The sequence below is a fragment of the Lampetra planeri genome, chromosome 13 (genome assembly GCF_965212315.1).
Source record: "Lampetra planeri chromosome 13, kcLamPlan1.2.h2, whole genome shotgun sequence".
Lineage (NCBI taxonomy): Eukaryota > Metazoa > Chordata > Hyperoartia > Petromyzontiformes > Petromyzontidae > Lampetra > Lampetra planeri.
This window is the reverse complement of record NC_136119.1, coordinates 12320171-12342192: the sequence shown is the minus strand read 5'-3', so window position 1 is coordinate 12342192 and position 22022 is coordinate 12320171. Positions and strand designations below refer to the sequence as shown.

The following is a 22022-nucleotide window of genomic DNA, read 5'->3' as shown; positions in this document are numbered from 1 at the left end:
TTAAAAAAATAGTTTAGTACCACACCTCAGTGAACCAAGCTTGGACTCCAGAAAGAAAGGAACAAACCCTCCAGTTTTTGTAGCCGAGTCTTTTTGTCTGTGGCGACAAAGGGAGAGTGCCTGTGGGATTCCCGCGTGAAGTCTCTCTGCTGCACAACCTCTGCCATCGATAGAGTAGAATGAATAGTAATAGGTTTTTACCCTTTCAACTGGTACAAAAACTGACACCTTTATACAAGGCATCATGTTTGCAATAACCACAACACAAGCAGTCAAAATGCAAACAAAAAGAAACAACTCTGATGATGATAATGATATGCACTGTCCTTGAAGTTGATTGGTCCACACCCGAGACAGCTTTTCTTAGAGCCTAGTCTCCATTGGTGTTGGACCAGATGACGCCAAAAGGCGTACAACTCAAAGACAGCGCACGATCATAGTATTGAGAGCTCGGGGTAAGACCTCCTTTACCAGTGGCAAAATATAGTAATAGGTCTTTACCCTTGCAATTGGTACAAAAACTGACACCTTTATACAAGGCATCATGTTTGCAATAACCACAACACAAGCAGTAAAAATGCAAACAAAAAGTAGAATGAGTTCATGAACAAACCATTTCGATGACTCGCATCATTAGCTTTGAGCTAACTAAACCGAGTCTTTCAATGATCAACTGGAATTATCGTTCTAAAATACACCCCAAGCTTTAAAGTCAACTGGCCATTGGTCTCCTATTTATATTGGTTGGTCAGGTCCCTCTCATGATTGTATTATTTTCAGCAGTGATGATTCATGTTTAGTTTACTTTTGGCATTAAACTGGATAAGACCCTTGGTTTCTTGTGTTCCGTGTGTTGTGTAATTTGATTCTGAGTCTGTCTACTGCCGCAACGTGAAGAAGATGGGAAGGTGACGGGGTCTTTCGTGCCACACTCCCAATAATAATAATACGAAATCATAAAAACAGCTTATATTGTTGATGGTTATCAACACCTATCAACACTACAATGCGCTGTATAAACACACTTCTGGAATTGGCATGGCCCTGTGCTCCAGACCGGCTCCTGGATTTTCATTTGAGATAGCTTTAGAGGTGTTTTTTTCTATCCTCGGTTTCCAAGTGTGTTAGGATTTGCAGAATAGAGATGTGGATCGCAGCTGGCCACTGGGAATCTCTGTAAACACGGGTCCATATTTCGTGAGGCCACGGTGTTAACTGGGTTTCACTGAACCGGGGAAGAACGGGCAGGCCTCACACATTCCCACGCTGTAGGTGTCCATAGAGTAATGACAGTTCGGCGGCTGGACCTCTACCCAACCCGTTTGCTGTTACTTATCGCGTTCCCGATACGGGTGTTTTTAGTCCTTGGGCCAGACCAGATATCGGTACCACCCAAGGTGGCAAAACTTCAATGGTGCCATTTTATTTGTTACACCAACAGAAGTAAAATAATACACGATAACCTTTCTAAATGAGCAGCTGTTAAATTTTTCTCGCAGGAAACCTGTTTTTGCACCTATCGCAATCACGCCTATTTGCCCGGACGTTACAAATAAAACATTCCAACACCTCTGCTGTTTATTAAGACCATAAACAATTTACTAAATGGATGTTTGTCCCCAAGGCATGTATTTCATACATATTCTTGCATTTATTAACGCTTGTTCTTCAATTTCAGTGACTTAGTTAAGTCTGGAATAGATTGGCGCCATCTGTTTTCCTTCTGTTTCTAGAAGCTTGTTTGCTCATGATCATTTTATGCTGACAGGTGAGGCTCGATCGAATTCGCTTCACCTCGCACTCACCTCCTCTCCTTAAGGGCTATTTTTCTACACCTCTGAAGCGTTCTGTTCGGATGTTGCCTATTGTATCCATGTCGGACTTCTTTCGCACCGTACGTAGCCAACCGTGCTAATTGGTGGTGCGGGGGGAGGACAACACACTACGGATCACTCTGACCTTGTTAGTCTTATTCTTGGTTCTTTCGGTAAAGTCACGGAGAAGGGAAATAATAAAATAATATAAATATAAAACAATAAAAATTCTCACGACGTTTCGACTGCAACACAATCCACAGCAAGAACATGTTCTTGCTGTGGATTGTACACCTGATGATGATTGCTTGTGTTGCAGTCGAAACGTCGTGAGAATGTCTATTGTTTTATATTTATATTATTTTATTATTTCCCTTCTACGTGACTTTACCGAAAGAACCAAGAATATGAATCCCTGCAGTCACGAAAGCTTTAAATCAAAAGTTGTTAGTTTTGTTCTGTGCTGATAACACCACGGATCTCACTCGCAAACTAGCTGGGCAACTGGCTTCTTGGAACGTCCCGTGTACCAAATAAACATCGATTGATAAAGCAAAGTGGCAGAGTATTGCAGCCATTGTACTGTAAGAGTAAACAAGTGGTAACGTTTGGGCGTTCAAAGAGAGGGATAATGTGATGAAATGTATGATTGCTTGACAATATAGTGTAACAGCATGTTCATAAAGTCTGCAATGTGCATGTGGTTAGGGGCCGTCCATAAATGACGTCACGCACCTGGGGTGGGGGGTCAGACATTTGTGACGATGTGTGACGAGGGGGGGGGTTTGAGAAATGTGACGTCACATAAAAATGCGCAACTTTAAATAAATATAGACAACACGTTCTATTTAATTAAATATACTTTTTTTTATAAATGTTTTCTCCTACAACATCAGAGTGCAGCGCCACATTAAATACGCACTACAATGACAATAGTTTAAAGCGATTTGAAGCATGCTTTATTTGGGGAGGGGGGCAGAGCTTTGTGACGTCATATTTGAGGTGGGGTCTGACTTTTTGTGACGCCGTGTGATGAGAGGGGTCAAAAATCTCCAAAATCGCGTGACGTCATTTATGGACGGCCCCTAAGCATGTTGATGCACTTTGCGTCACCGTAAATTGAAGGGGGGAAAAGGCCACGCCGACATACAATGTCGATTTTAGTTTTCCACTCAGAGAGATTGAGGAAATAATGTCGACACAACTGTGAAATAGCCCAGGACGCAGTGGTTCTCATGTGCTGAGAACTCAGGCCTTCTCAAGATGTGGCAGGAGAGGCAGTGTTCTTCAGGAACTATTGTTGTCTTTTTACGTAATTCGCAATGCTGAGTGCTTTTTGTACACGTTTCTGTGTGTTATTTGAAACTCGTGGTTTTCCAGCCTGCGCTGATGTTTCTGTTATGATTTTTTTTCTCATAATTTACATATATTATACTGGTAGGAACCGCCAGGTTACCCAGCCCACATGGAATTATTGGTCCGTCCGTCCGTCGTGCAGGGAGGGGCTGGGTGGGGAGGGAGGGCCTGGGTGTGGAGGGTGGGAGGGGTGGGGTGGGTGGGGAGGGGAGGGGCTGGTGACCCCATGGTGCCCTTATACAACTCAACGTTTAACCTACTCACGCCGGCTTGTGCCCGCCCTCACAGTCGGGCATATTTGCGGAATACACCACGCCGCCGTTGACCTTGGCCATTGACCGAGCAACTCAACGTTCCTACCAGCTCCCTCCGCAGGAATGTGTTCATTGACATTGTTGACTTCCTGCCCACGTCAGAGCCGCATTGCAGACACATTTAGGCTCAGTGCTGCTTTTGTTGAGTGGTTTTTGACTACCTGCAGCTATGTTTTGACCTCCATTCTACTATCCTTGGGGCACTTCAAAAAACAATATGAGTGAATGCATTTCTGCCGCGTTGTTCTGGCGGTGAATGAATAACAATGCTGTGTGTGTGCGTGGTAACTCATTCAGTAGGCGCTGTGCTATTAAAAGACAGTACTGTACTGTAATAGGCAATTGAGACGAATGTTGTGCGATTTTCCAAACCCAGTTCCAAGCTGTTCCGAATCCCAGCGCTGTGGACAATTGGGAGTGCGCCAGCCTGCTCCGTCTGTGTTTGTGAGCGCCTAGGATGGTCATGGGGTTCGCTCTCGTTTTCTGGTTGTGCTGAGGATCCCCGAGGCGATGCCACCCAGTTGGAACCGCTTCTGAGCCCTGAGTGTGGAGTGGCTGTACCGGATGAAGCTATTGCGGGGCCTGTAGCATATGTTATAAAGGGGCCCTAAATATTTCAAAAAAACACTAATATTAAAACACAAATTTTCAACTTGCTTTGTAGAGTAATTTTTTCATTTGCTATACAGTCAGATAATACGACAAATCGAAAACCATACACACCCAGTTCTTGTATAAAGTCGAAGGCAGTGTAGTACTATAGTAATAGAGCAAGTGCAGAATCACTGAACCGGAATTTATAGCTTGGAAGCATTTAGCGCGGGGCCCTTGAAAGAGCGGGGCCCGTAGAATATGTAGCTACTTTTGCGACAAGGATAATCCGGCTCTTTGGAGTGGTGACTCTGTGTGTTGTTGGGTCATACACACACTTTGCTTTTTGGTTAAACAGGGTGATTCATATTCAATTTCCTCCAGTCCGTTTGTCGGAGACCTTGGGATTTTCCACTTGGTTTATGGTGCTGTTAAAACGCCACTTCCTGTGCATTTAGGTTTCAAGTAATTTAGTTTTTGTAGGCTTCTGTTAAATCCCCGTGTGTTCTTTTTAGTGATCTGAATATTTCAAAGTTTTATTTTATCTGTGAATAAAATAAACAAATATCACTCCACCTATGTTGCTTCCATTATGAGCTGCTTTAAGAACCAATAAAAGCTGACGATGGATTCTACCTATTCATCAATATTTTACATAGGTAACAAAAAGTGTTTTTGTACCCTAATTTACAAGTCTCTTGTACAGTATTTGTATATTTTTTATATGGGGGGTTTTGCCTGCACTCCACCACGGATAATACCGCATGATCAGTGTTTATCCTGAAACACGACGTTCTCCTGGAGCTTTGGCGCCCCCTATTGGTGTGAAAGTATTCGGGTAATACATTGGCATTGGTTGCATAAGCAACATTTAACACGCAAAGCACCCCGACCAACATTCGTCCATTAACACTGTGGCCTTAACATGAAATATTAAAATAGGCGACGTTTCGGGCAATGGTCCTCTTTCATAGCACAAAAATAGACAGGCCAGAGAGATGGAGTGGATAATAAGAGTTGGAAACTATACTCTACACGATGGGGCCTGAGAATAAAAAAAAATATTCTGATGACCAGTTTTTATTGGAATATGAATAGCTACCTTAAAGCTATTGAGTAACAGATCAAATCCTTCTATAATAATAAAAGCATTACTACTACACGCTTAAACGCATTTACATAAAAAGTTAAATTAATTTCTGGTGGCACAATGCCTTGTGGTTAAGGTATGTTCTGGTGAGCACAAGGCACCATGCACACCCAGCAATGCATTCCTGATGTCAATCACCATTCATTGAAAGGAATAAAACAGCCCTTTACACCCTGAGGCGGAGAGACATCTGAGCAATGGAACGTGAGGTGTACAAATATGAAATAAAAATGAATAAAATGAAATCTCGACGGGATTAGGTTGCTATACTCATTGTTTTTTTCGGTAAAGTCACGTATGTAGAAATAAAATAAAACTAAATTAAAATAAATCACGACGTTTCGAACGCAACACAAGCGATCATCATCAGGTGGAAATGGGGTAAAACACACAGCGAGGGAACACACAGGGGGACATCACGCACATAGCACATAGAGAACGGCAAACTGCACGGAGGCAAATACAGCAAGAAGATGGGAGACGAGAACTCAACCAACCTTAGAAACATAATGTGATGCAAACCAGTCGGCCAACAACACAGTTAGACACTAACCTGGTTGACCACGTATTTCAAAAGACTGCTAAATTTCGTGTTCATCTTCTGGGCTGAACATACCAACGTGGAACAGAGTGAACAGATAAGAAATACAAGGTAGCACAGATACATACACAGAGAAGAACATACAAGGAAAGATGCTTTGGGCAGCACAGAGGGACAACCAGAGTAACACCACAACAAGAGACATACACACATGGAGAGGCACACACAGAAAAATGCCTGGATAACGTACAGGGAATTTATATAGGCTGTAGAGGTCGGTTTGTACCGAAATATTTCGTGCCAATGCGATGGAAGCAAACAGCAAAACAAAACTCAACACATTTGTCGATAACACTGCCTTGAAAAGAAACGTCATACAATCGGCAAAAGTTTATGGCAGAGGCCCTTATAAGGCTCACAGGACACATGTGTGTGCTTGGCATAATTCTTCACCGAACCGCAGATTCACCGCATGCCAACAGTACCGCCCAATGCTACGCAGTAACTAATACTGTGATTCAATTACGTATTGACAATCATGGAGGCAAAATCATAATATAGGCAACTATATAGACTACCCCCAAATGTAATTAAATTAGCTTAATGTTGCGTGGGGGGCTGGGTAGCTGGTGTTGTTCCAGTAAACGTGCAAAGATCAAACCAACGTGGCATGTGGTTGGAACAGTTGGACCAAAGTGGGCCCAAAGTTGTATCAAACTTCCATATTTGAGGAGGCATATACGGATACTGTAGCCCTAAGGTTATGTTTAGAGAGCGTGTTTCACGTTCCGGTATTTACATGTACTGTGCAGCATTGTGTCAATCCACAGCTGGATGAGGGGACAGCCCATCCATCCCACGTGGGTCGTGGGGGTGATTTGACCACCACCAAGAGTTGTACATCTCTGTCTCACCAGCAACTAGAACCAACACCACCGACAACTTGACGTACTACTCTTCTACGTCTAGTTGTTGTAAACGACAAAATGGCCAACCGTTCAGTTCTCTTGAGTTGGTGGTCTCGATAAGGCTGGCCTGTTTTTGTGCATGCTGGGCTTGCTCCGCGTGTGTGTTGCTCAATGGACATGTGGATCTCACATTCCCTCGCGAGCTGTTGAATCGTAGAATATATGAGTATAGACACAAATAATCATTCGCGTCGTTGTGGAGAAGAAAATCAACGAAAAATCAGACTATATATCTCCTTACTATATCTGACTCCCTCCACCAGATAAAAGTAATTTACGTGGTAAGAGTATCAGTCATACACCCCTCGTGTAGGCAGCGCATGATTTTAGGATCATTGGTTCAACGCAAGCAAAAACTCGGGATCGATTTCGATATGCAGTTACACTTCAGCAGAGCCAGACTCGCATGAATCCAATGCTGGTGAACTGCCCAGATGTCATAAAAAAATGCAACCACATGGGCAAATAATTTTATGAGTGTTTATTTTAAGATTTACGATTGTGCATCACTGCCAACGCAAGATCATCAAATAATTTCCCAGATGTTCCAAAAAGGCAAGGGCCTAGCTCTAAATTAGACATGGGTTTCTAGTCGATGACGAATCAGAATAATCTGAATATTTACAGTATGGGCAGGTCAGAATGTTATAACAACAATCCAAAATACGATATGAGCACAAAGTAAATTATGCACTTAAAATATAAACACAAATAAAACGAAGCAATGTTTTATCTTACCATGTAAGGTCCACTGAGCTATAAAACTATTTTGAGAAGCGACCTGGCCACAAATGATAGCTCAACAAAAGTGGCTTATCATGTGCAAATTTAGCGCACGAAAATAATCTAAATAATATAGACGGGGAAAAAATCCACGCGACCACGGGGAGAGAGACACCGCAAACTCCACATATAGAGCAGGCGTCAGGGTTGGGATCGAACCCACGACCTCGATTCTTATTCTTCATCAACATCACCACCATAATCATCATCATCACTAAACAACTAATCGAAACCTGTGCCCTAGGCAACAGCCATCGTAGTGTCAGATGCCTGACGGCTATTACAAACATTCGGCTATTAAACAACGAAAACGAGAGCGAGAAAGATGAGGTTCTGTCCAGTGGCCGCTCGTGACATTTCCACTAGGTGGAGCTGTTGTGAGTGACCTCTGAAAATATGGTATTCTCATACTGGTAGGAACGAAGTGAACCAGCCTACAATAGATTATATCGTCCGTCCGTCCGATGTCCGATTAGGTGTAGCAACATCGCCCCCTACTGCAAACACTTGGCAGGACCCTACAAAAACCTTTAGACTCAGTGAGGCTTTCCTGGCTAAACAAGTGTAACATTCCCTTATAATTCCCTGAGATAGTTTTTTAATTCCCTGAGATAGTTTTTAATTAAAACATTTAAATTAAAAATTAACTCATTCCCTGAGATAGTTTTTAATTAAAACATTTAAATTAAAAATTAACTCACAGCGGCCTAAAGCCTACAGCTAGGCCTAAAGCCTAGAACTAGGCCTCAAACTCTCCATTCGTATCGTACCCCCGCGTGTGTGAAAGGGAGTTAATGTTTAACAATGTTACATTCCCTGATGTTTTTAAATAGAAACATTTACATTTAAAGCTTTTACATTAATAATTAAAACATTTAAATTAAAAATTAACTCACAGCGGCCTAAAGCCTACAGCTAGGCCTAAAGCCTAGAACTAGGCCTCAAACTCTCCCTTCGTATAGTCCGATTAGGTGTAGCAACATCGCCCCCTACTGCAAACACTTGGCAGGACCCTACAAAAACCTTTACACTCAGTGAGGCTTTCTTGGCTAAACAAGTGTAATAATACATTATGTTTATATTCTTTGGTTATTCGTTCCTACCAGCCCACCCCGCAGGGACCTGTTTAAAACCTCGTCATGTTTATTGGCCTTCCTGTGAAAATAATATAACTATCTCATCTGCCAACGTTAGGCATTTATAAACAATACGAAACGCAACGACAAAGCACTCAAATGCTATCCCCATGATTCTCAAGTCCACACTACACAACCCCTTTGACACTGCCAAAAGCCTAGAGCGTGTCGGCTGTGACCTGCTGTATTTGCACGGTGCCACCCAGCGTTGTGACTTCGCCTCATTACAGTCCCCTGAATGGGTCTCAAACGGCGTGGCTACAATGTTAGAAGTTGCTCATCACAATGATTGAAGGGGGGAATCTCTCACTCGGACGCCTTCACAGCCGCCCCGAGACCTCCCCGAGGCACAAATCAGTCTGCGGTGTTGCAACGGTTTCTAATACGAACAACTTAAAATGTTATCGTCATTGAGAAATTCACGATGAAATAATCATTCTATTAAAAAAAATTAACACGACAAAATTATCCAAAGATAAGTTTCTTTATTTAATATTGATTTGAAGCTTTCGTGACTGCAGGAATCGATACTCTTTGGTTTCATTGGGTAAAGTCACGTGGGTAAAAAATTGATAGATCACGAAGTTTCGATCGCAACACAAGGTGAGAGACGTGTTGCCATCGAAACGTCGTGATCTATACATTTTCTATCTACGTGACTTTAGGGGCCGTCCATAAATGACGTCACGCACCTACGGGCGGGGGGGGTCAGACATTTGTGACGATGTGTGACGAGGGGGGGGGGGGTTGAGAAATGTGACATCACATCAAAATGCGCAACTTTAAATAAATATAGACAACACGTTCTACTTAATTATATAGACTCTTTAATAAATGTTTTCTCCTACAACATCAGAGTGCAGCGCCACAATAAATACGCACTACAATGACAATAGTTTAAAGCGATTTGAAGCATGTTTTATTTTTTTGGGGGGGGGGGGGCAGAGCTTTGTCATATTTGAGGGGGGTTCTGACTTTTTGTGACGCCGTGTGACAAAGTGGAGTGGGGGGGGGGGGTCAAAAATCGTTCACAATCGCGTTACGTCATTTATGGACGGCCCCTTACCTAAATAAAATACTAAAATACTAAAAATAAAACATAATAAAATACAAGAATTGTGAGAATTGTACTTAACGATGTTTTATTTTATTACTTTATTACGTGACTTTACCGAAAGAACCAAGAAGATGAATCCCTGCAGTCACGAAAGCTTTAAATCGAAAATTATAAGAAAAAATACTTTATTTTAGAACTTTCGTGACTGCAGGAATTATTATTTGGTTCTTTCGGTTAAGTCACGTCTAAAGATAAAATAATAAATTAAATTAAATAATAGAATACGACGTTTGTGTTGTGTTGCAATCGAAAATACTTTATCAATCTCCAGCCACGCCCACCCAACGACGCCCCCTAGTGGACGAACCGCGCATGCGTGCGGCGTTGTTGACGCTGCGGTTGCTATGGAGATTGTGTCGCCGTCGCATAGCAACGCCGGGGTGGGGGGGGGGACACGTGGAGAAGACGCCGCTTGTGAGACGCGGCCGGTGATGGAGGCCTGCACCTCGGCTCGCTCAGCTCATCCCGAGTGACTCGTTATCAATCATACATACGCGCATTGTGCGAGGCGACCTGAAGACGGCGAAAGGCGACGATGATGTCTCTCGAGAGGACGCGGCGCCGACGGGAGGTGACCGGACCCGGCGTGCACGCGGTCGCCCTGGTGAGTAGCCGCCGCCGCCGTGGTAACGTGTTGGTTGTGTACCGCCTGTCGACCCCTGACCAGTGCCCTTACCTTATCACAGAAGACCAATTGAGACATTGTTGGTCACAACCGTGGCCCTGATACATCTCAAAGTTCGTCCTGCAAAGTCCCATTCGCAAGGGAGAAACACAAACAAATAGACTAAATATATTTTTTCGTCGTACTCAATTCTCCTGTGCCAGAATACGGAGTTAAACCGTGTGGGTTGACAGCTTTGGTAGTGCAGTGCAGCCATCACGGCCACCAACACCAGTGGCCATCATCTGTACCAGTCCTGGGCCTCCCCTAGGTCGACTCAGCCTCGAATTAGTAACTTGTTGCGATGTGTAAACGTCGCCACTCGGGAGACGAAGGCGGCCGGGCGTGGTGCTGGCCACCCCCTCGTGTGCCGTGTCGGCCTTCATAGGTGCTCAATAACAGGACTCACTCCGACAGTCTGTTAAGGCTCTAGGGGAGATCTTTGTCTTCATTATTATCTGTACAGCCCTTTTTGTCAATCCACTGCTGGATGAGCCCCCCCCCCCCGACCACTACTGCTACCACGCGCAGATCGTGTGGATTGTTTGAACAGACTTCACCGAGTTGGTGAGGTTATACTGGTAGGAACCCACTGGTTCCACCAGCCCACAGGGGATTATTGTGTCCGTCCGTCCGTCGTGCAGGGACGGGCTGAGTGGGGAGGGAGGGGCTGGGTGGGGAGGATGGGGAGGGGCTGGGTGGGGAGGGTGGGTGGGGCTGGGTGGGGGTGGGAGGGGTGGGGCTGGGTGGGGAGGGGCTGGTCACCCCGTGGTGCCCTTATAAAACTCAACGTTTAACCTACTCACGCCGGCTTGTGCCCGCCCTCACAGTCGGACATATTTGCGGAATACACCACGCCGACGTTGACCCTGGCCATTGACCGAGCAACCCAACGTTCCTACCAGCTCCCTCCGCAGGAATGTGTTACAGTATTTTACTGTCCTCTACTGCCCACAATGTAGCCCGGCAGCAGCCTGTAACAGCCTGCGGGGCATGGTTCAGCATTGATGCAAGCAAGCTCGACATTGCTGATGAGATACTGAATGTCGAAACCAGCCCAGAGTTTGCTGGCACTGAATAAATACAACCTTAGCACCGCGCAGTGGTAACAAATACACGACTAACACTGCCTTATAGCTGATCTTGGCTAACATTAGGGCTGTCTTATTTTAAAAAACTGAAAAAAGGAAGTTGTTTTCACAAGAGTTTCAGTGATATTTACTCAATAAATAAATAAATGGATACGTTTCGAGTTTTATTTATTTTTATGTCAAAGTGGTTTCCTGCTCAAACACGTCTCACGTGTGCAGCCGTGACATTTGTGTTCTTTGTTTAGCATAGTCAGGTTTCCCTGGCATAAAAGGGCTTTTGTCTCAATTGTCCATCACCTGTTCCGAAATAAAGTTCATGCATTATGTATGGCAGTGTAGATGTTGTGGTAGGTGGCGACATCATTACGAGGAATCATCTGGGAGAGGGGCTTTGCTCCAGCATTGTGTAACTTCTTAAGGTTAATACAAAAGGCACAATGAGTATTTAACAGGTCATTGGCAAGCACAACGGGATAGTGGGAGTCTGGGTATTCATGGCGTTACCAAAAGAAAATGAGTTTCCAGTTGACCGATGACATCCATCACAAACACCGGGAGAGGAATAGCTTCTGCACTGCTCAATGTTTTATCTGCTATGTCAGCTCATACGTCAACATGATTAACAAGGCCCGCGCAGTCTTCTTGGACCATATGCCGTGGTGGCTGTTAAAAGTGGGTTTGCAGAAGTCTGCAACAGCTGTGTAATCATAGTTGGGTTCACGGTCAGGCAGACAGAGGTGGCTCGAGAAACTTACCAGGGGGGGGGGACTGGAGGGGGGGGGGGGCGGCGGGGTCACGAAATGTCATTATATAATTTAATAAATTACTTCCCAGAGCTGCTCGAAATTGTGGTCTGCGGTTTGACACATTGCTAGATGATAGGAGTTTGACGAGTGGTCAAGAATAGTGAGTAAATGTCAGCCAAATCAGGGTTCGCACCTGAGAGTACAACCACCACGGAGCTTACGAGGGATGACGATGACGTCGAGAGGCCTTCATCCAGCAGCGGATAAACCACGGTTGATGCCGGTGACTCATTTGCCCTGCTTCACATCGGCACCATCCCTCTACTCACCGCTGTTACTTGTCGCTGTGCCTGTGGACCTCGATTGTTTTCAGCGAGAGCGCGGTTCCAGGGTCATGCCCGCGCTCAGCGCACAGGCAAGCGGGTACTGGCGGCAGCAGGCGCGGGAGGACGCGCTGGCGCTCGTGCAGGCCGACAAGCTCGCGCGCGTCAAGGGCGAGTGGGAGCAGCGGAGCGAGCAGCGGGCCACGCGCTCCGCCGTGGACCGCCACCTCTACACCGCCATGCAGGGCCTCAGTCTGTCTCTGCAGGACCGCCGAGAAAGGTTGGGATTTTAGCGAGCGTGAAATACGTTTCTGTGGGGGAGAAACATTTGGCGCCGTGGTGATGTTCACTCCCTCACCTGGTATGCAGGAGGTCGTGGGTTCGATCCCGACCCTAACGCCTTCTGTTTAGTTGGAGTTTGCATGTCTCTCTCCGCTTGGTCGCGTGGATTTTTCTCCGGGTTTGACGGTTTTTCCCTCCACGTTTAGAATCAACGTGCATTTAGAGTATTTGGCTGTGATACATTTCCACGTGATAAGACACTTTGTTGAGCTTTTATTTGTGGCCAGGTCACTTCTGAAAAAGAGCTATACAGCTCAGTGGACATTACTTGGTAAAAAAATGTTTTATAGTTTAGTTTTATTTCCAGAGGGAATAATTGTGCGAGTGGCACATGTAATGTCAAGTGACTGATTAGTCCAGCGGTTTTCAGCCCATGGGAACGTGTCCCCTAAAGAGCCTTTCAGGGGGGCGCAGGCTGCAGCATGGACACAGTGCAGGAACGTTTTTTAATGTGCGTGGGGTACGTCGCCGCCACGTTAGTGACAAAACAAACAAATAGACGACGTTAAACGAATGGATTACGAACACCGTGTTGACTATAGGAGTGGGCATGAGATCTCTCTCTCTCCGTGTTGTGGCCTTAGCAACATTAGTTGGGTTTTTGGGGCTGGGGACGGGGGGCAGTGACCAGTGGTCTTGATTGGGGGGGGCCTGATACTAATAGGGTCAAGAACCACTGGATTAATCAATTGTTTGTTCCTGACTGATTTCATCAACCGTTCTCCATATTCTTAGGGGGGTGGTAGAGAATGTTGCGCATTTAAGTACGAATGTGAGCAATAAAGTAACGATATCTATACATGCATGGGATTTTAGAAAAAGTTTAAAGGATATATTGCATGAGCAGGGATATTTTATTTATCAGCTATATAAATCATCCTGTAAGAATTGAGAGGTCATCTTTACTCTAATTAATGTTATCATATAGGTCAGAGTAATGTGTTGTGGCTTGCATACTACGCTACGAATTCGGTGACCCGAGTTCGATTCCCGCTCATGGCCGTTTATCTGAACTGGTCCTGGACATCTCTGAGGTCGACTCAGCCTCAAACCAGTACCTGGTGTGATGTGTAAACATCGCCACTCGGGAGACAAATGCGGCCGGGCGTGGTGCTGATCACCCACTCCCTCATGCACCGTATCGGCCTTCTTAGATGCACGCTCACAGCACTTGCTCAAAAACGTCCGTTCAGGCTTGCCAGAGAGCAGGGCTTTAGCAAAGAAACTCGAGAATAGGTTTCTGCCTCTTGAGTAGAGATGAGTGGAAACGATGCTCAACATTTCACGGCAGGATTGCGGTAAGTGTGACTTGGGCGTCTTTCAGCCGATCGCACTCCAGCACCTGCCGTGCCGGCTCTGAAACTGAATACCAAAGTGAATTGGCAACAACACCAAACTGAAGAAGTGCTTTACGCGGGTAATTGTGATTTTCTTTGCTCATAAACACACGAGTGTGTGTGTGTGTACAGTAGAACATCTTGCAGCCAGACTAACCAGCGGGGTGGGGTATTTTTGTTGGTGATGGGAAGATCTGGCGTACTGCACACGAATAAATAATTAAACGGTAATTGTTTTTTTTCAAGATGTTTCAATAATCACATTCAAATATCATTGTCTACATTGAAAAATGCCATGTTTTTTTTTCATCTAAAAAGCCAGAACTGTAGTAGTTTCTGATATATTACTCAGACTTAATTACTTTTCATTCATGACATTTCTCAACTTTATAATAATATATTGAGGACTTCTGATAAATGCACACATTAGACATTGGTTTATAGTTATTTAAACTGTTCACTGTCCACTCTCTAAACTGTCCACTCTTTATGAAGAAAGCATCCATAAGCCTATCTCGAATCACTGAAGTATTTTTTTTTAAATGCCATATAGGAACTGCAATGAACTCAACACCAATGTAATGCCATCAGATCTGGCAAATGTAGTGCCATCAGGTCGGGCAGAATGTACGTGGTTTTCTGGAAGACTAAGGCGTTTTCCACTGTCTACATGCCCAGAGATGCGTGCCACGTGTGTGCTCCACCGCAGGCTGACCAAGCTGCTGGAGGAGGAGGAAAGCGGCTATCTGGAGGAGTTGCAGCGCACGCAGGAGACCACGCTGGAGCGGCAGGCTCGCATGCGCGAGCGTGCCAAGGCCCTGAGGGAGCAGCGCGAGTGTGAGCGGCAGCAGCTGGTCACGCAAAAACTGGATCAGCAGTTTCGGTTGGTGCCGTCTCCCTCGAACATCCGGACGGCTTTGGTAGCGCGCGTATGGCCGGAGAAGGCAGAGGGGGTTTCGATCTTGTCCGGTGTCGGAGGATAGTGCGTGAATTAGAGATGTGTGGAGTGAAGAGATGTGTTGGAGAGAGAGATAGAGAGACCATGCCCATCACTGGATGATTTAGAATTATTTTCTATATAACGTTTGCCTCGTGGTGTCACCACCATACCTGCCAGGGTACACCACCACAATACGACCGATGATTTTGTGGGTCTTACAGGGCCATATCATTCACAGTATTGAATGATAACCACTGTTTTATTCGTTGGTATGACGTATTCCGCAAGTGATTACCCAAAACCTTTTTTTGTTTAGTTTGTTGTCCTTCTCCCGCACCGATTAGCATGGTTGGCTATGTATGGTACGAAAGAAGTTCAGCATACGTACATACAATAGCTGCCATACATTTACACACATTTTTCCACGATTCGGGCTGCTGTGGCCCAACTCAGACAAAACCATTGGGTAAACGTGGCCACCGCTGTGCGTGCGTGCGTGCGTGCGCGCTCGCAGAGAGCAGAGCGAGGAGCTTCGCACCGTCCTGTCGCGCTGGCACCAGGACCAGGTGTGCACCGAGCGGCACGTGCAGCTGGCGGAGCGCGACGCCGCGCGGCAGCGGGAGCACCAGGAGGAGAGGCTCTTCGCCGAGCTCTGGGAGCGCGACCGCTTGGCCAAGACGGAGCGGGAGGAGAGGCAGGCGCTGGAGCGCGCCGAGAGCAACCGCGAGAGCTTGCAGGCGCTGCAGCAGCAACGGGCGGCTGCGCAGGAGCAGAGAGAGCAAGCGAAACGACTCAAACAGGAGGAGGCTGAGCTCATGGTGGGCCATGTTAAATAATTATCAACCTGCTAGAGTATAGGCCACTTTCTAAATGTTATACTAATTTAGTGGTAATGATTGGAAGATCTTTTTTAACACCATACATTCATTGATGGGACCATTTTTGCCAGAATCATCTTAACACCTGTATTATTGCCAGAAAGGGTGAAATAATATTTTATCAACATACATTAAATTTAATACACGGATTTCCTGGTGGCATCCGTCCATCGTAAGGGCGTATTCTGAAACCAGCGACTATGACCTTTAACCTAGGTAAAAAATCTGTGGCCTAGTATATTTACCATACTAATCTTATTGGGTTTCAGAAATGAATACCATTTATTTCAATTCCTCTGGTTTTCAGTTGAGAGTTGGGAATACATTCTTTGCAATTAAGAAAAATCCATGCAACATAATAAACGCCTGAGTGTTATTAAGCACTCTAGCTTAGAACAAATATTGGCCCTGTCCATAGAACAGGCTGGAACTAGCTTGTATCTAACATACTGAATATATAAATAATTACTAACTGACCACTGTGTGGTGTAAATTTGAGTGATGTTTTAGAAGAGCTGTGAAATAAAAATTTGACACACATGCATCTTATATGATCTTGGGCCACTGTCAATTGCAGGTTAAAACTCACTTAATATTATTATTTGTAACCGAAACATGTGAAAATTTGTATCTGGATTTTTTTTTAATAATGCTATATAATTTTTTTCTAGTACTAGAAAATAATTTCTATAACTACCTTATTTCCGAAACTTGTTGAAGTGTGCAATGCTGAAGCTTATAGCGCTCACTGGCCACTCCCGCTCGCTTCGGTGAAATAATGTTCTTGCATCGATCGTTGCATGGTCCTAATTTGGGCATTGTTCTGATTTGTATCCCAGCTCTACCCTCATATGCTGTCTTATCTTATCGCATGTCTTGCAAAGATATGTATTTCAGATGGTTCACGCTTGGTTATGAATAAAAGAACCGAGAGAAAGGAAAAAAAGCAACATGATGTAAAAATGGGACATCAGTGCCATGATTAACATTCTTTTCTCCAAATAGCATTGCATGTGATGCCAAATTCGTAACCGTTTGGCATTAATTCTTTGTCAGAGGGAGCAGCGGGAGCTTTGCAAGGTGGAGGAGGAGCGCGCCCAGCAGGACAAGCAACGGCAGCGGCAGCAGACGCGAGCCATGCTGGACTCGTCCGTGCGGTTCAAGTTGCAGCGGCTGGCACGCGAGCGGCAGGAGGAGATGGATTTGGACATGAGGCTCCTAGAGCAGATGGTGCAGACGTCGAGCAACGAGAGCCAGGACCAGCAGCAACGCAAAGTTGGTCCATCCACTCGCCTCCCACATGGGTGACCTTACTGTATAGGGTGCCACAGTGGCGAGATGTTAACTATCTCACCTGGTATGCAGGAGGTCGTGGGTTTAATCCCAACCCTGACGCTTGTATATTTGGAGTTTGTATGATATACCCGTGGTTGCATGGATTTTTCTCCGGGTACTCAGGTTTTTCCCTCCACATTTATAAATATGCGTTTAGAGTATATGGCTGCTATACATTTCCACGTGATAAGCCACTTCGTTGAGCTATCATTTATGGCCAGATCGCTTTTTAAAAAGGGCTATATAGCTCAGTGGGCCTTATCTGGTAAAACTAAAAAAATCTGTTTATTTGACAGGGCCATTTCCAGTGGAGCCAGTTTACACAGTCAACAGTTCAATTCCTGCAGCTGCTAAGTAATTTTTTTTCGTGTGGAAATTGCCAAATTATGCTATCTGCTGTAGACTTTACTCTAATTTATATATTTGTTTTTAATGGTCAATGTGCCCCAGTTGTATGCCGATTGTGTTATCAGCGTCATGTAATCATGTCAAATCTCTCTCAGAGCCGTGCAACTTGGTAGGACTTTCCTGAAAGAGAGTCTTGAGAAGAAGACTCAGTGAGGTTTTTCCTGGATAAGCAAGCGTAATCATAATGACCCCTCATGGGACCTCCCTGGCCAGTATCAAAATATAATAATAGGTTTTACCCTTTCTGGCAATAAAACAGGTGTTAAGATGTTAAAACATCACACTGATGCCTTTTGCAAGGAATCATGTCTGTATTAAGCACATATACTTGTGGTGAACATGCAAACAAAAAAAACATGCTCCGATAGTATATGCATTGCTTTTGAAACTAAATGGTCCACACCAGAGACAGCTTTCTTTAGAGCCTCGTCTCAAACAGTGTTAGACCAGAGGACGCCAAAAGGTGAACAGCACAAAGACCATGCCACTCTCAGGACATTGAGAGCTCGGGCTGAGCAGCTACATCATGGGACCTCCCTGGCCAGTATGGAAATATAAGAATAGGTTTTACAACTTAGGTTTTAACATCTTAACACAACTGTTTTATTGCCAGAAAGGGTAAACCCTATTATTATGAACCCTTCTTGTTAGAGAATGGGCCCTTCATGCTCGAGCTGCCTCCCCCTGAAGTGACCTCTAGTTCACAGACTAGGGGGCGGTCAAACTGATATTTAAATTCTCAGGATTGGAATTTCGAGAAATTATATGCAGATTAGTTTTTTATTTGATGGATTTTGTGCGTAGCCATTGGTAACTGGGTTGAGACCATCAACTCGTTGCGTGGTTTAAATCACAGGCAGCTGCCTGGATTGGAATCCAGGACCTCAACGGTACCAGCTCGGCACTCTGTCACCTAAGCCACCCAGCCACCTTCTTGTACACTTTAATAAGCAATGTAAAGTCCTTCACCAGAGTAGACTGTTGCCTAACATTGTCCGAGCACAATTAGAGTTACAGACTCTCATTAGCCCCTCAGTTAAATAATTCATTATGAATAATTTAATGTTTACGTTTCATGTATGAAGTCATTTTTCTGGGGTGTGAAGCTTTGTTCTTACATAAGCCATTCAATTTATAAACTGCACCCAAGTAACTTCGTATTTCCTTTTGTCAAACGGATCGTTTGTGTAGTCATGATGATACAGTGATATGAAATATCCCCAGTGGTGTCACGTGTTGGCAGGTACCTTGAAGTGTTTCCCATAGCATCTCATTAATTAGGCATTTAACTCTAATAAAGTGCAACTGATTTTCTCCAGTCGGGGTAGCCATACTTTCTGCCCGTGTCAGCAACATACCAAAATATTCATATAGCCGTGAGCCACAGGACATACACACACGGCTTGACACATGCATTCACGTGGCCGGTTTACTCATGCTGTTTGGCTGTGGTATTTTTCATTTAGAAATCTGTGGGAGCACCCATGTCTGGCTCCCGCTTCCCTAACTCACATGCGACTCATGGGCTACTGTTTAGCAACCCCTTATCTGCGGTGATGATATCGAGCAGTTGACGCATGATGAGCAGGCCACATCAGTGAGTGAATTGAGCTGATGTAGAGTGGATATGGAAACAATTAACTTTTTTTTACCCCTATTGTTATTTTACCAAGTAAGGCCGACTGAGCTATATAGCTGTTTTTCAGAAGTGAACTGGCCACAAAGGATAGCTCAATAAAGTATCTTATGACGTGAAAGCAGCCAAATAGTCAAAACGCATGTTCTAAATGTGGAGGGGAAAACTGAAGGACCCAGAGAAAAATCCACGTGACCAGAGATAGAGAGACATCCAAACTCCAAATATACAGGCGTCAGGGATAGAATCGAACCCATGCCCTCCTGCATACCAGGCGAGGGAGTTAACATCTCGCCACCGTGGCAGTGAGTGGACAGGATGTGTGCAGCTAAGTGTGTTATGCTTGGCTGCTCGTGATAACAGCGCTGCAATGCAGCCACCGCACAGCCTGCTGATGCCAGGTTTCAATGACCATTTTCGCAGATGGAGCTGCGCAAGGAGCAGCAGCTGTACCGTCAGCACTTGGCCCAGCAGGCGGAGGAGGAGCGGCAGTGCGCACGCGAGATGGAGCGCCTGATGGGGGCCGAGTTGGAACGCATGTGGCGCCGGCGCGAGGAGCAGTGGCGCCTGGAGAAGGAGGCGCGCAACCGCCTCTTCAAGGACGTCATGGACGCACGGAAGCAGCAGATCCAGGAGAAGCGTGCGTGCTGACGTTACAGGCCCAAAGCATGAGTCTACGCAGCCTCGAATAATGACGATCTGATGTGGTGTGTCAATGTAACAGCACGATGGAGACAAAGGCAGTCGATTGCACCTGAATGCTGGCCCAACCATCCCCTCGTGTTCAATACCTGTTAGTAATCTAATTGCACTATCCCTGCCGCTCTGTCATGCTAAATGTGGAATATAATGTTTGTTTGGTGTGTGTGTGGGTGGTGGTGTGTGGATGCATGTGAGGTAAATGGAAGCGGTAGTGTCGCGGTTAGCGAGCTGCGCTACGAACCCGGCGGCCCGCGTTCGATTCCCGCTCACGGCCAACACCAGTGACAATTATCTGAGCCGGTCCTGGGCCTGCCCTAGGTCGACTCAGCCTCAAATTAGCACTTGCCCTGACAGTCTGTTAAGGCTATGCGGGTCGATCTTTGTCTTTGTGCATGTGTGTTGGCAGTGGACCGCAATTCGCATAAGCAGCAGGAGCTGACCCAAGATCAAAAGCTGATGGAAGAAGCTGCGAAAGAAAGCAAACGGATTGAGGAAGAGCAGCAAGCCAGGTGGGTAGAGAGCATGACTCCCATTACAGGTGGTGGTTCTGTGAAATAGAGCTGCATTTATCGACTATAATAGGTTAATAGATCATTTATTGCTTTGATTACTGTAATATAATTAGCATACACGTCCGCATTTTATATACAGAAACTTGAGTCATTTCCGCACAAGATGCTCAAAACACTATTGCACATCATTGTAACTATTCTTCAGGGTGAAGAGCGCGAACTGGGAGCATCAGGCTGCACTGCGGTCTCAGATAGAGCACCAGCAGAGAGTGCACGCTGTCGAGCGCCAGGCGGCACAGCAGGAGCACGAGCAGACGTTGCTGGCCCAGGCCGCCTACCAGGAGAAGCTGCACGACATCCTTTCCCGGCCAGAGTCGGGGAGCAAGCTTGTGCACCCTCTGCGCAGGGTGCAGTCACCGTTCACGCCTCACGGAGGAGGCTCGGCATAGAGCCGGAGCGTATATACTTACAGCTTGGTGCCTAACCACGCACACATTCAGTGAGACGTGGCGGGGTGCGCGGATGGCTCAAGAGGTCAGAGCGCTGAGTTGGCACCGTTGACATTCTGGGTTCAAATCTGCGATGAGGCCCGGGTTTGCGATTGTTAGTGATTTGATGGTCTCAGATTATTCAGCAATGACCGCACACAAAAAAGAAACCCATCAGATTACATTTTTGCACTGAGCTTAATTTGGATAAATTCCAGCTCGGAAAATAGCCTTTTTTTTATTGTCATGTGACAAACAATACTCTGTGTGGCAGGGTGGGTGAGAAAGTGCTGCCCCTTAGTCTGTGGACCAGGGGTCACTTGAAGGGAGTTTTGAGGTAGGTCTGTGATATCCGCTTCCGTGGGCCATTCACTGCACTGCTCTGAGAGCGATCCGAATGGATGCATGTTGAACTTCTTTCGCACCGTACATAGCCAAACTGTGCTGATCCTCTCATGCCTTGATATCCATAGCACAATTGGGGTAAAATTGGGGGGGTAAATAAAAAAAAATTGTGGGACATCGTGTACCTGGTGAAGAGTCATGGTTCTAGTTTGAGGAGGGAATAGACTGCCTTGGGTTCTTACGGTCTCAAGATCTCATTTTTTGCAGGTGGTTTAAGTTAAATAAAATCCGTCAATGTCTTCATCAGATCTTCCTATACCAAAAGTAAATACATTATCACAAATCGACAGTACAGTGTGTAAATGAATTAGGAGCAGCCCATTGCACTCATGAAAAATTTCCAACTTTCGCTCGATGGTTTATGTACTGCTTTGCCAATTTTGAAATAAATACTTCTGGTAGTTTTTCTCACACCCAACTCACAAAGCAATGCCTCTTTTTTCGA

General features: G+C 45.3%; 1 protein-coding gene across 1 annotated transcript; it reads left to right on the top strand.

The window, feature by feature from the left end:
- The first annotated feature begins 10161 nt into the window (after window positions 1-10161).
- On the top strand, window positions 10162-21995 carry CFAP53 (cilia and flagella associated protein 53). The gene is made up of 8 exons (XM_078600201.1): window positions 10162-10374; window positions 12645-12874; window positions 14983-15156; window positions 15728-16031; window positions 17148-17366; window positions 19894-20110; window positions 20579-20681; window positions 20890-21995. Exons 1-8 carry the CDS (start codon window positions 10306-10308, stop codon window positions 21131-21133), a joined length of 1560 nt encoding a protein of 519 aa, XP_078456327.1. The 5' UTR covers window positions 10162-10305; the 3' UTR covers window positions 21134-21995.
- Window positions 21996-22022: the final 27 nt, after the last annotated feature.

Bases quoted from the DNA above. Each gene is read 5' to 3' on its own strand.
- CFAP53 (XM_078600201.1), top strand. From the start codon at position 10,306: ATGATGTCTCTCGAGAGGACGCGGCGCCGACGGGAGGTGACCGGACCC. The intron at 17,367-19,893 runs GTTGGTCCATCC...CCATTTTCGCAG, and splicing joins AGGACCAGCAGCAACGCAAA to ATGGAGCTGCGCAAGGAGCA. The intron at 20,682-20,889 runs GTGGGTAGAGAG...ACTATTCTTCAG, and splicing joins GAGGAAGAGCAGCAAGCCAG to GGTGAAGAGCGCGAACTGGG.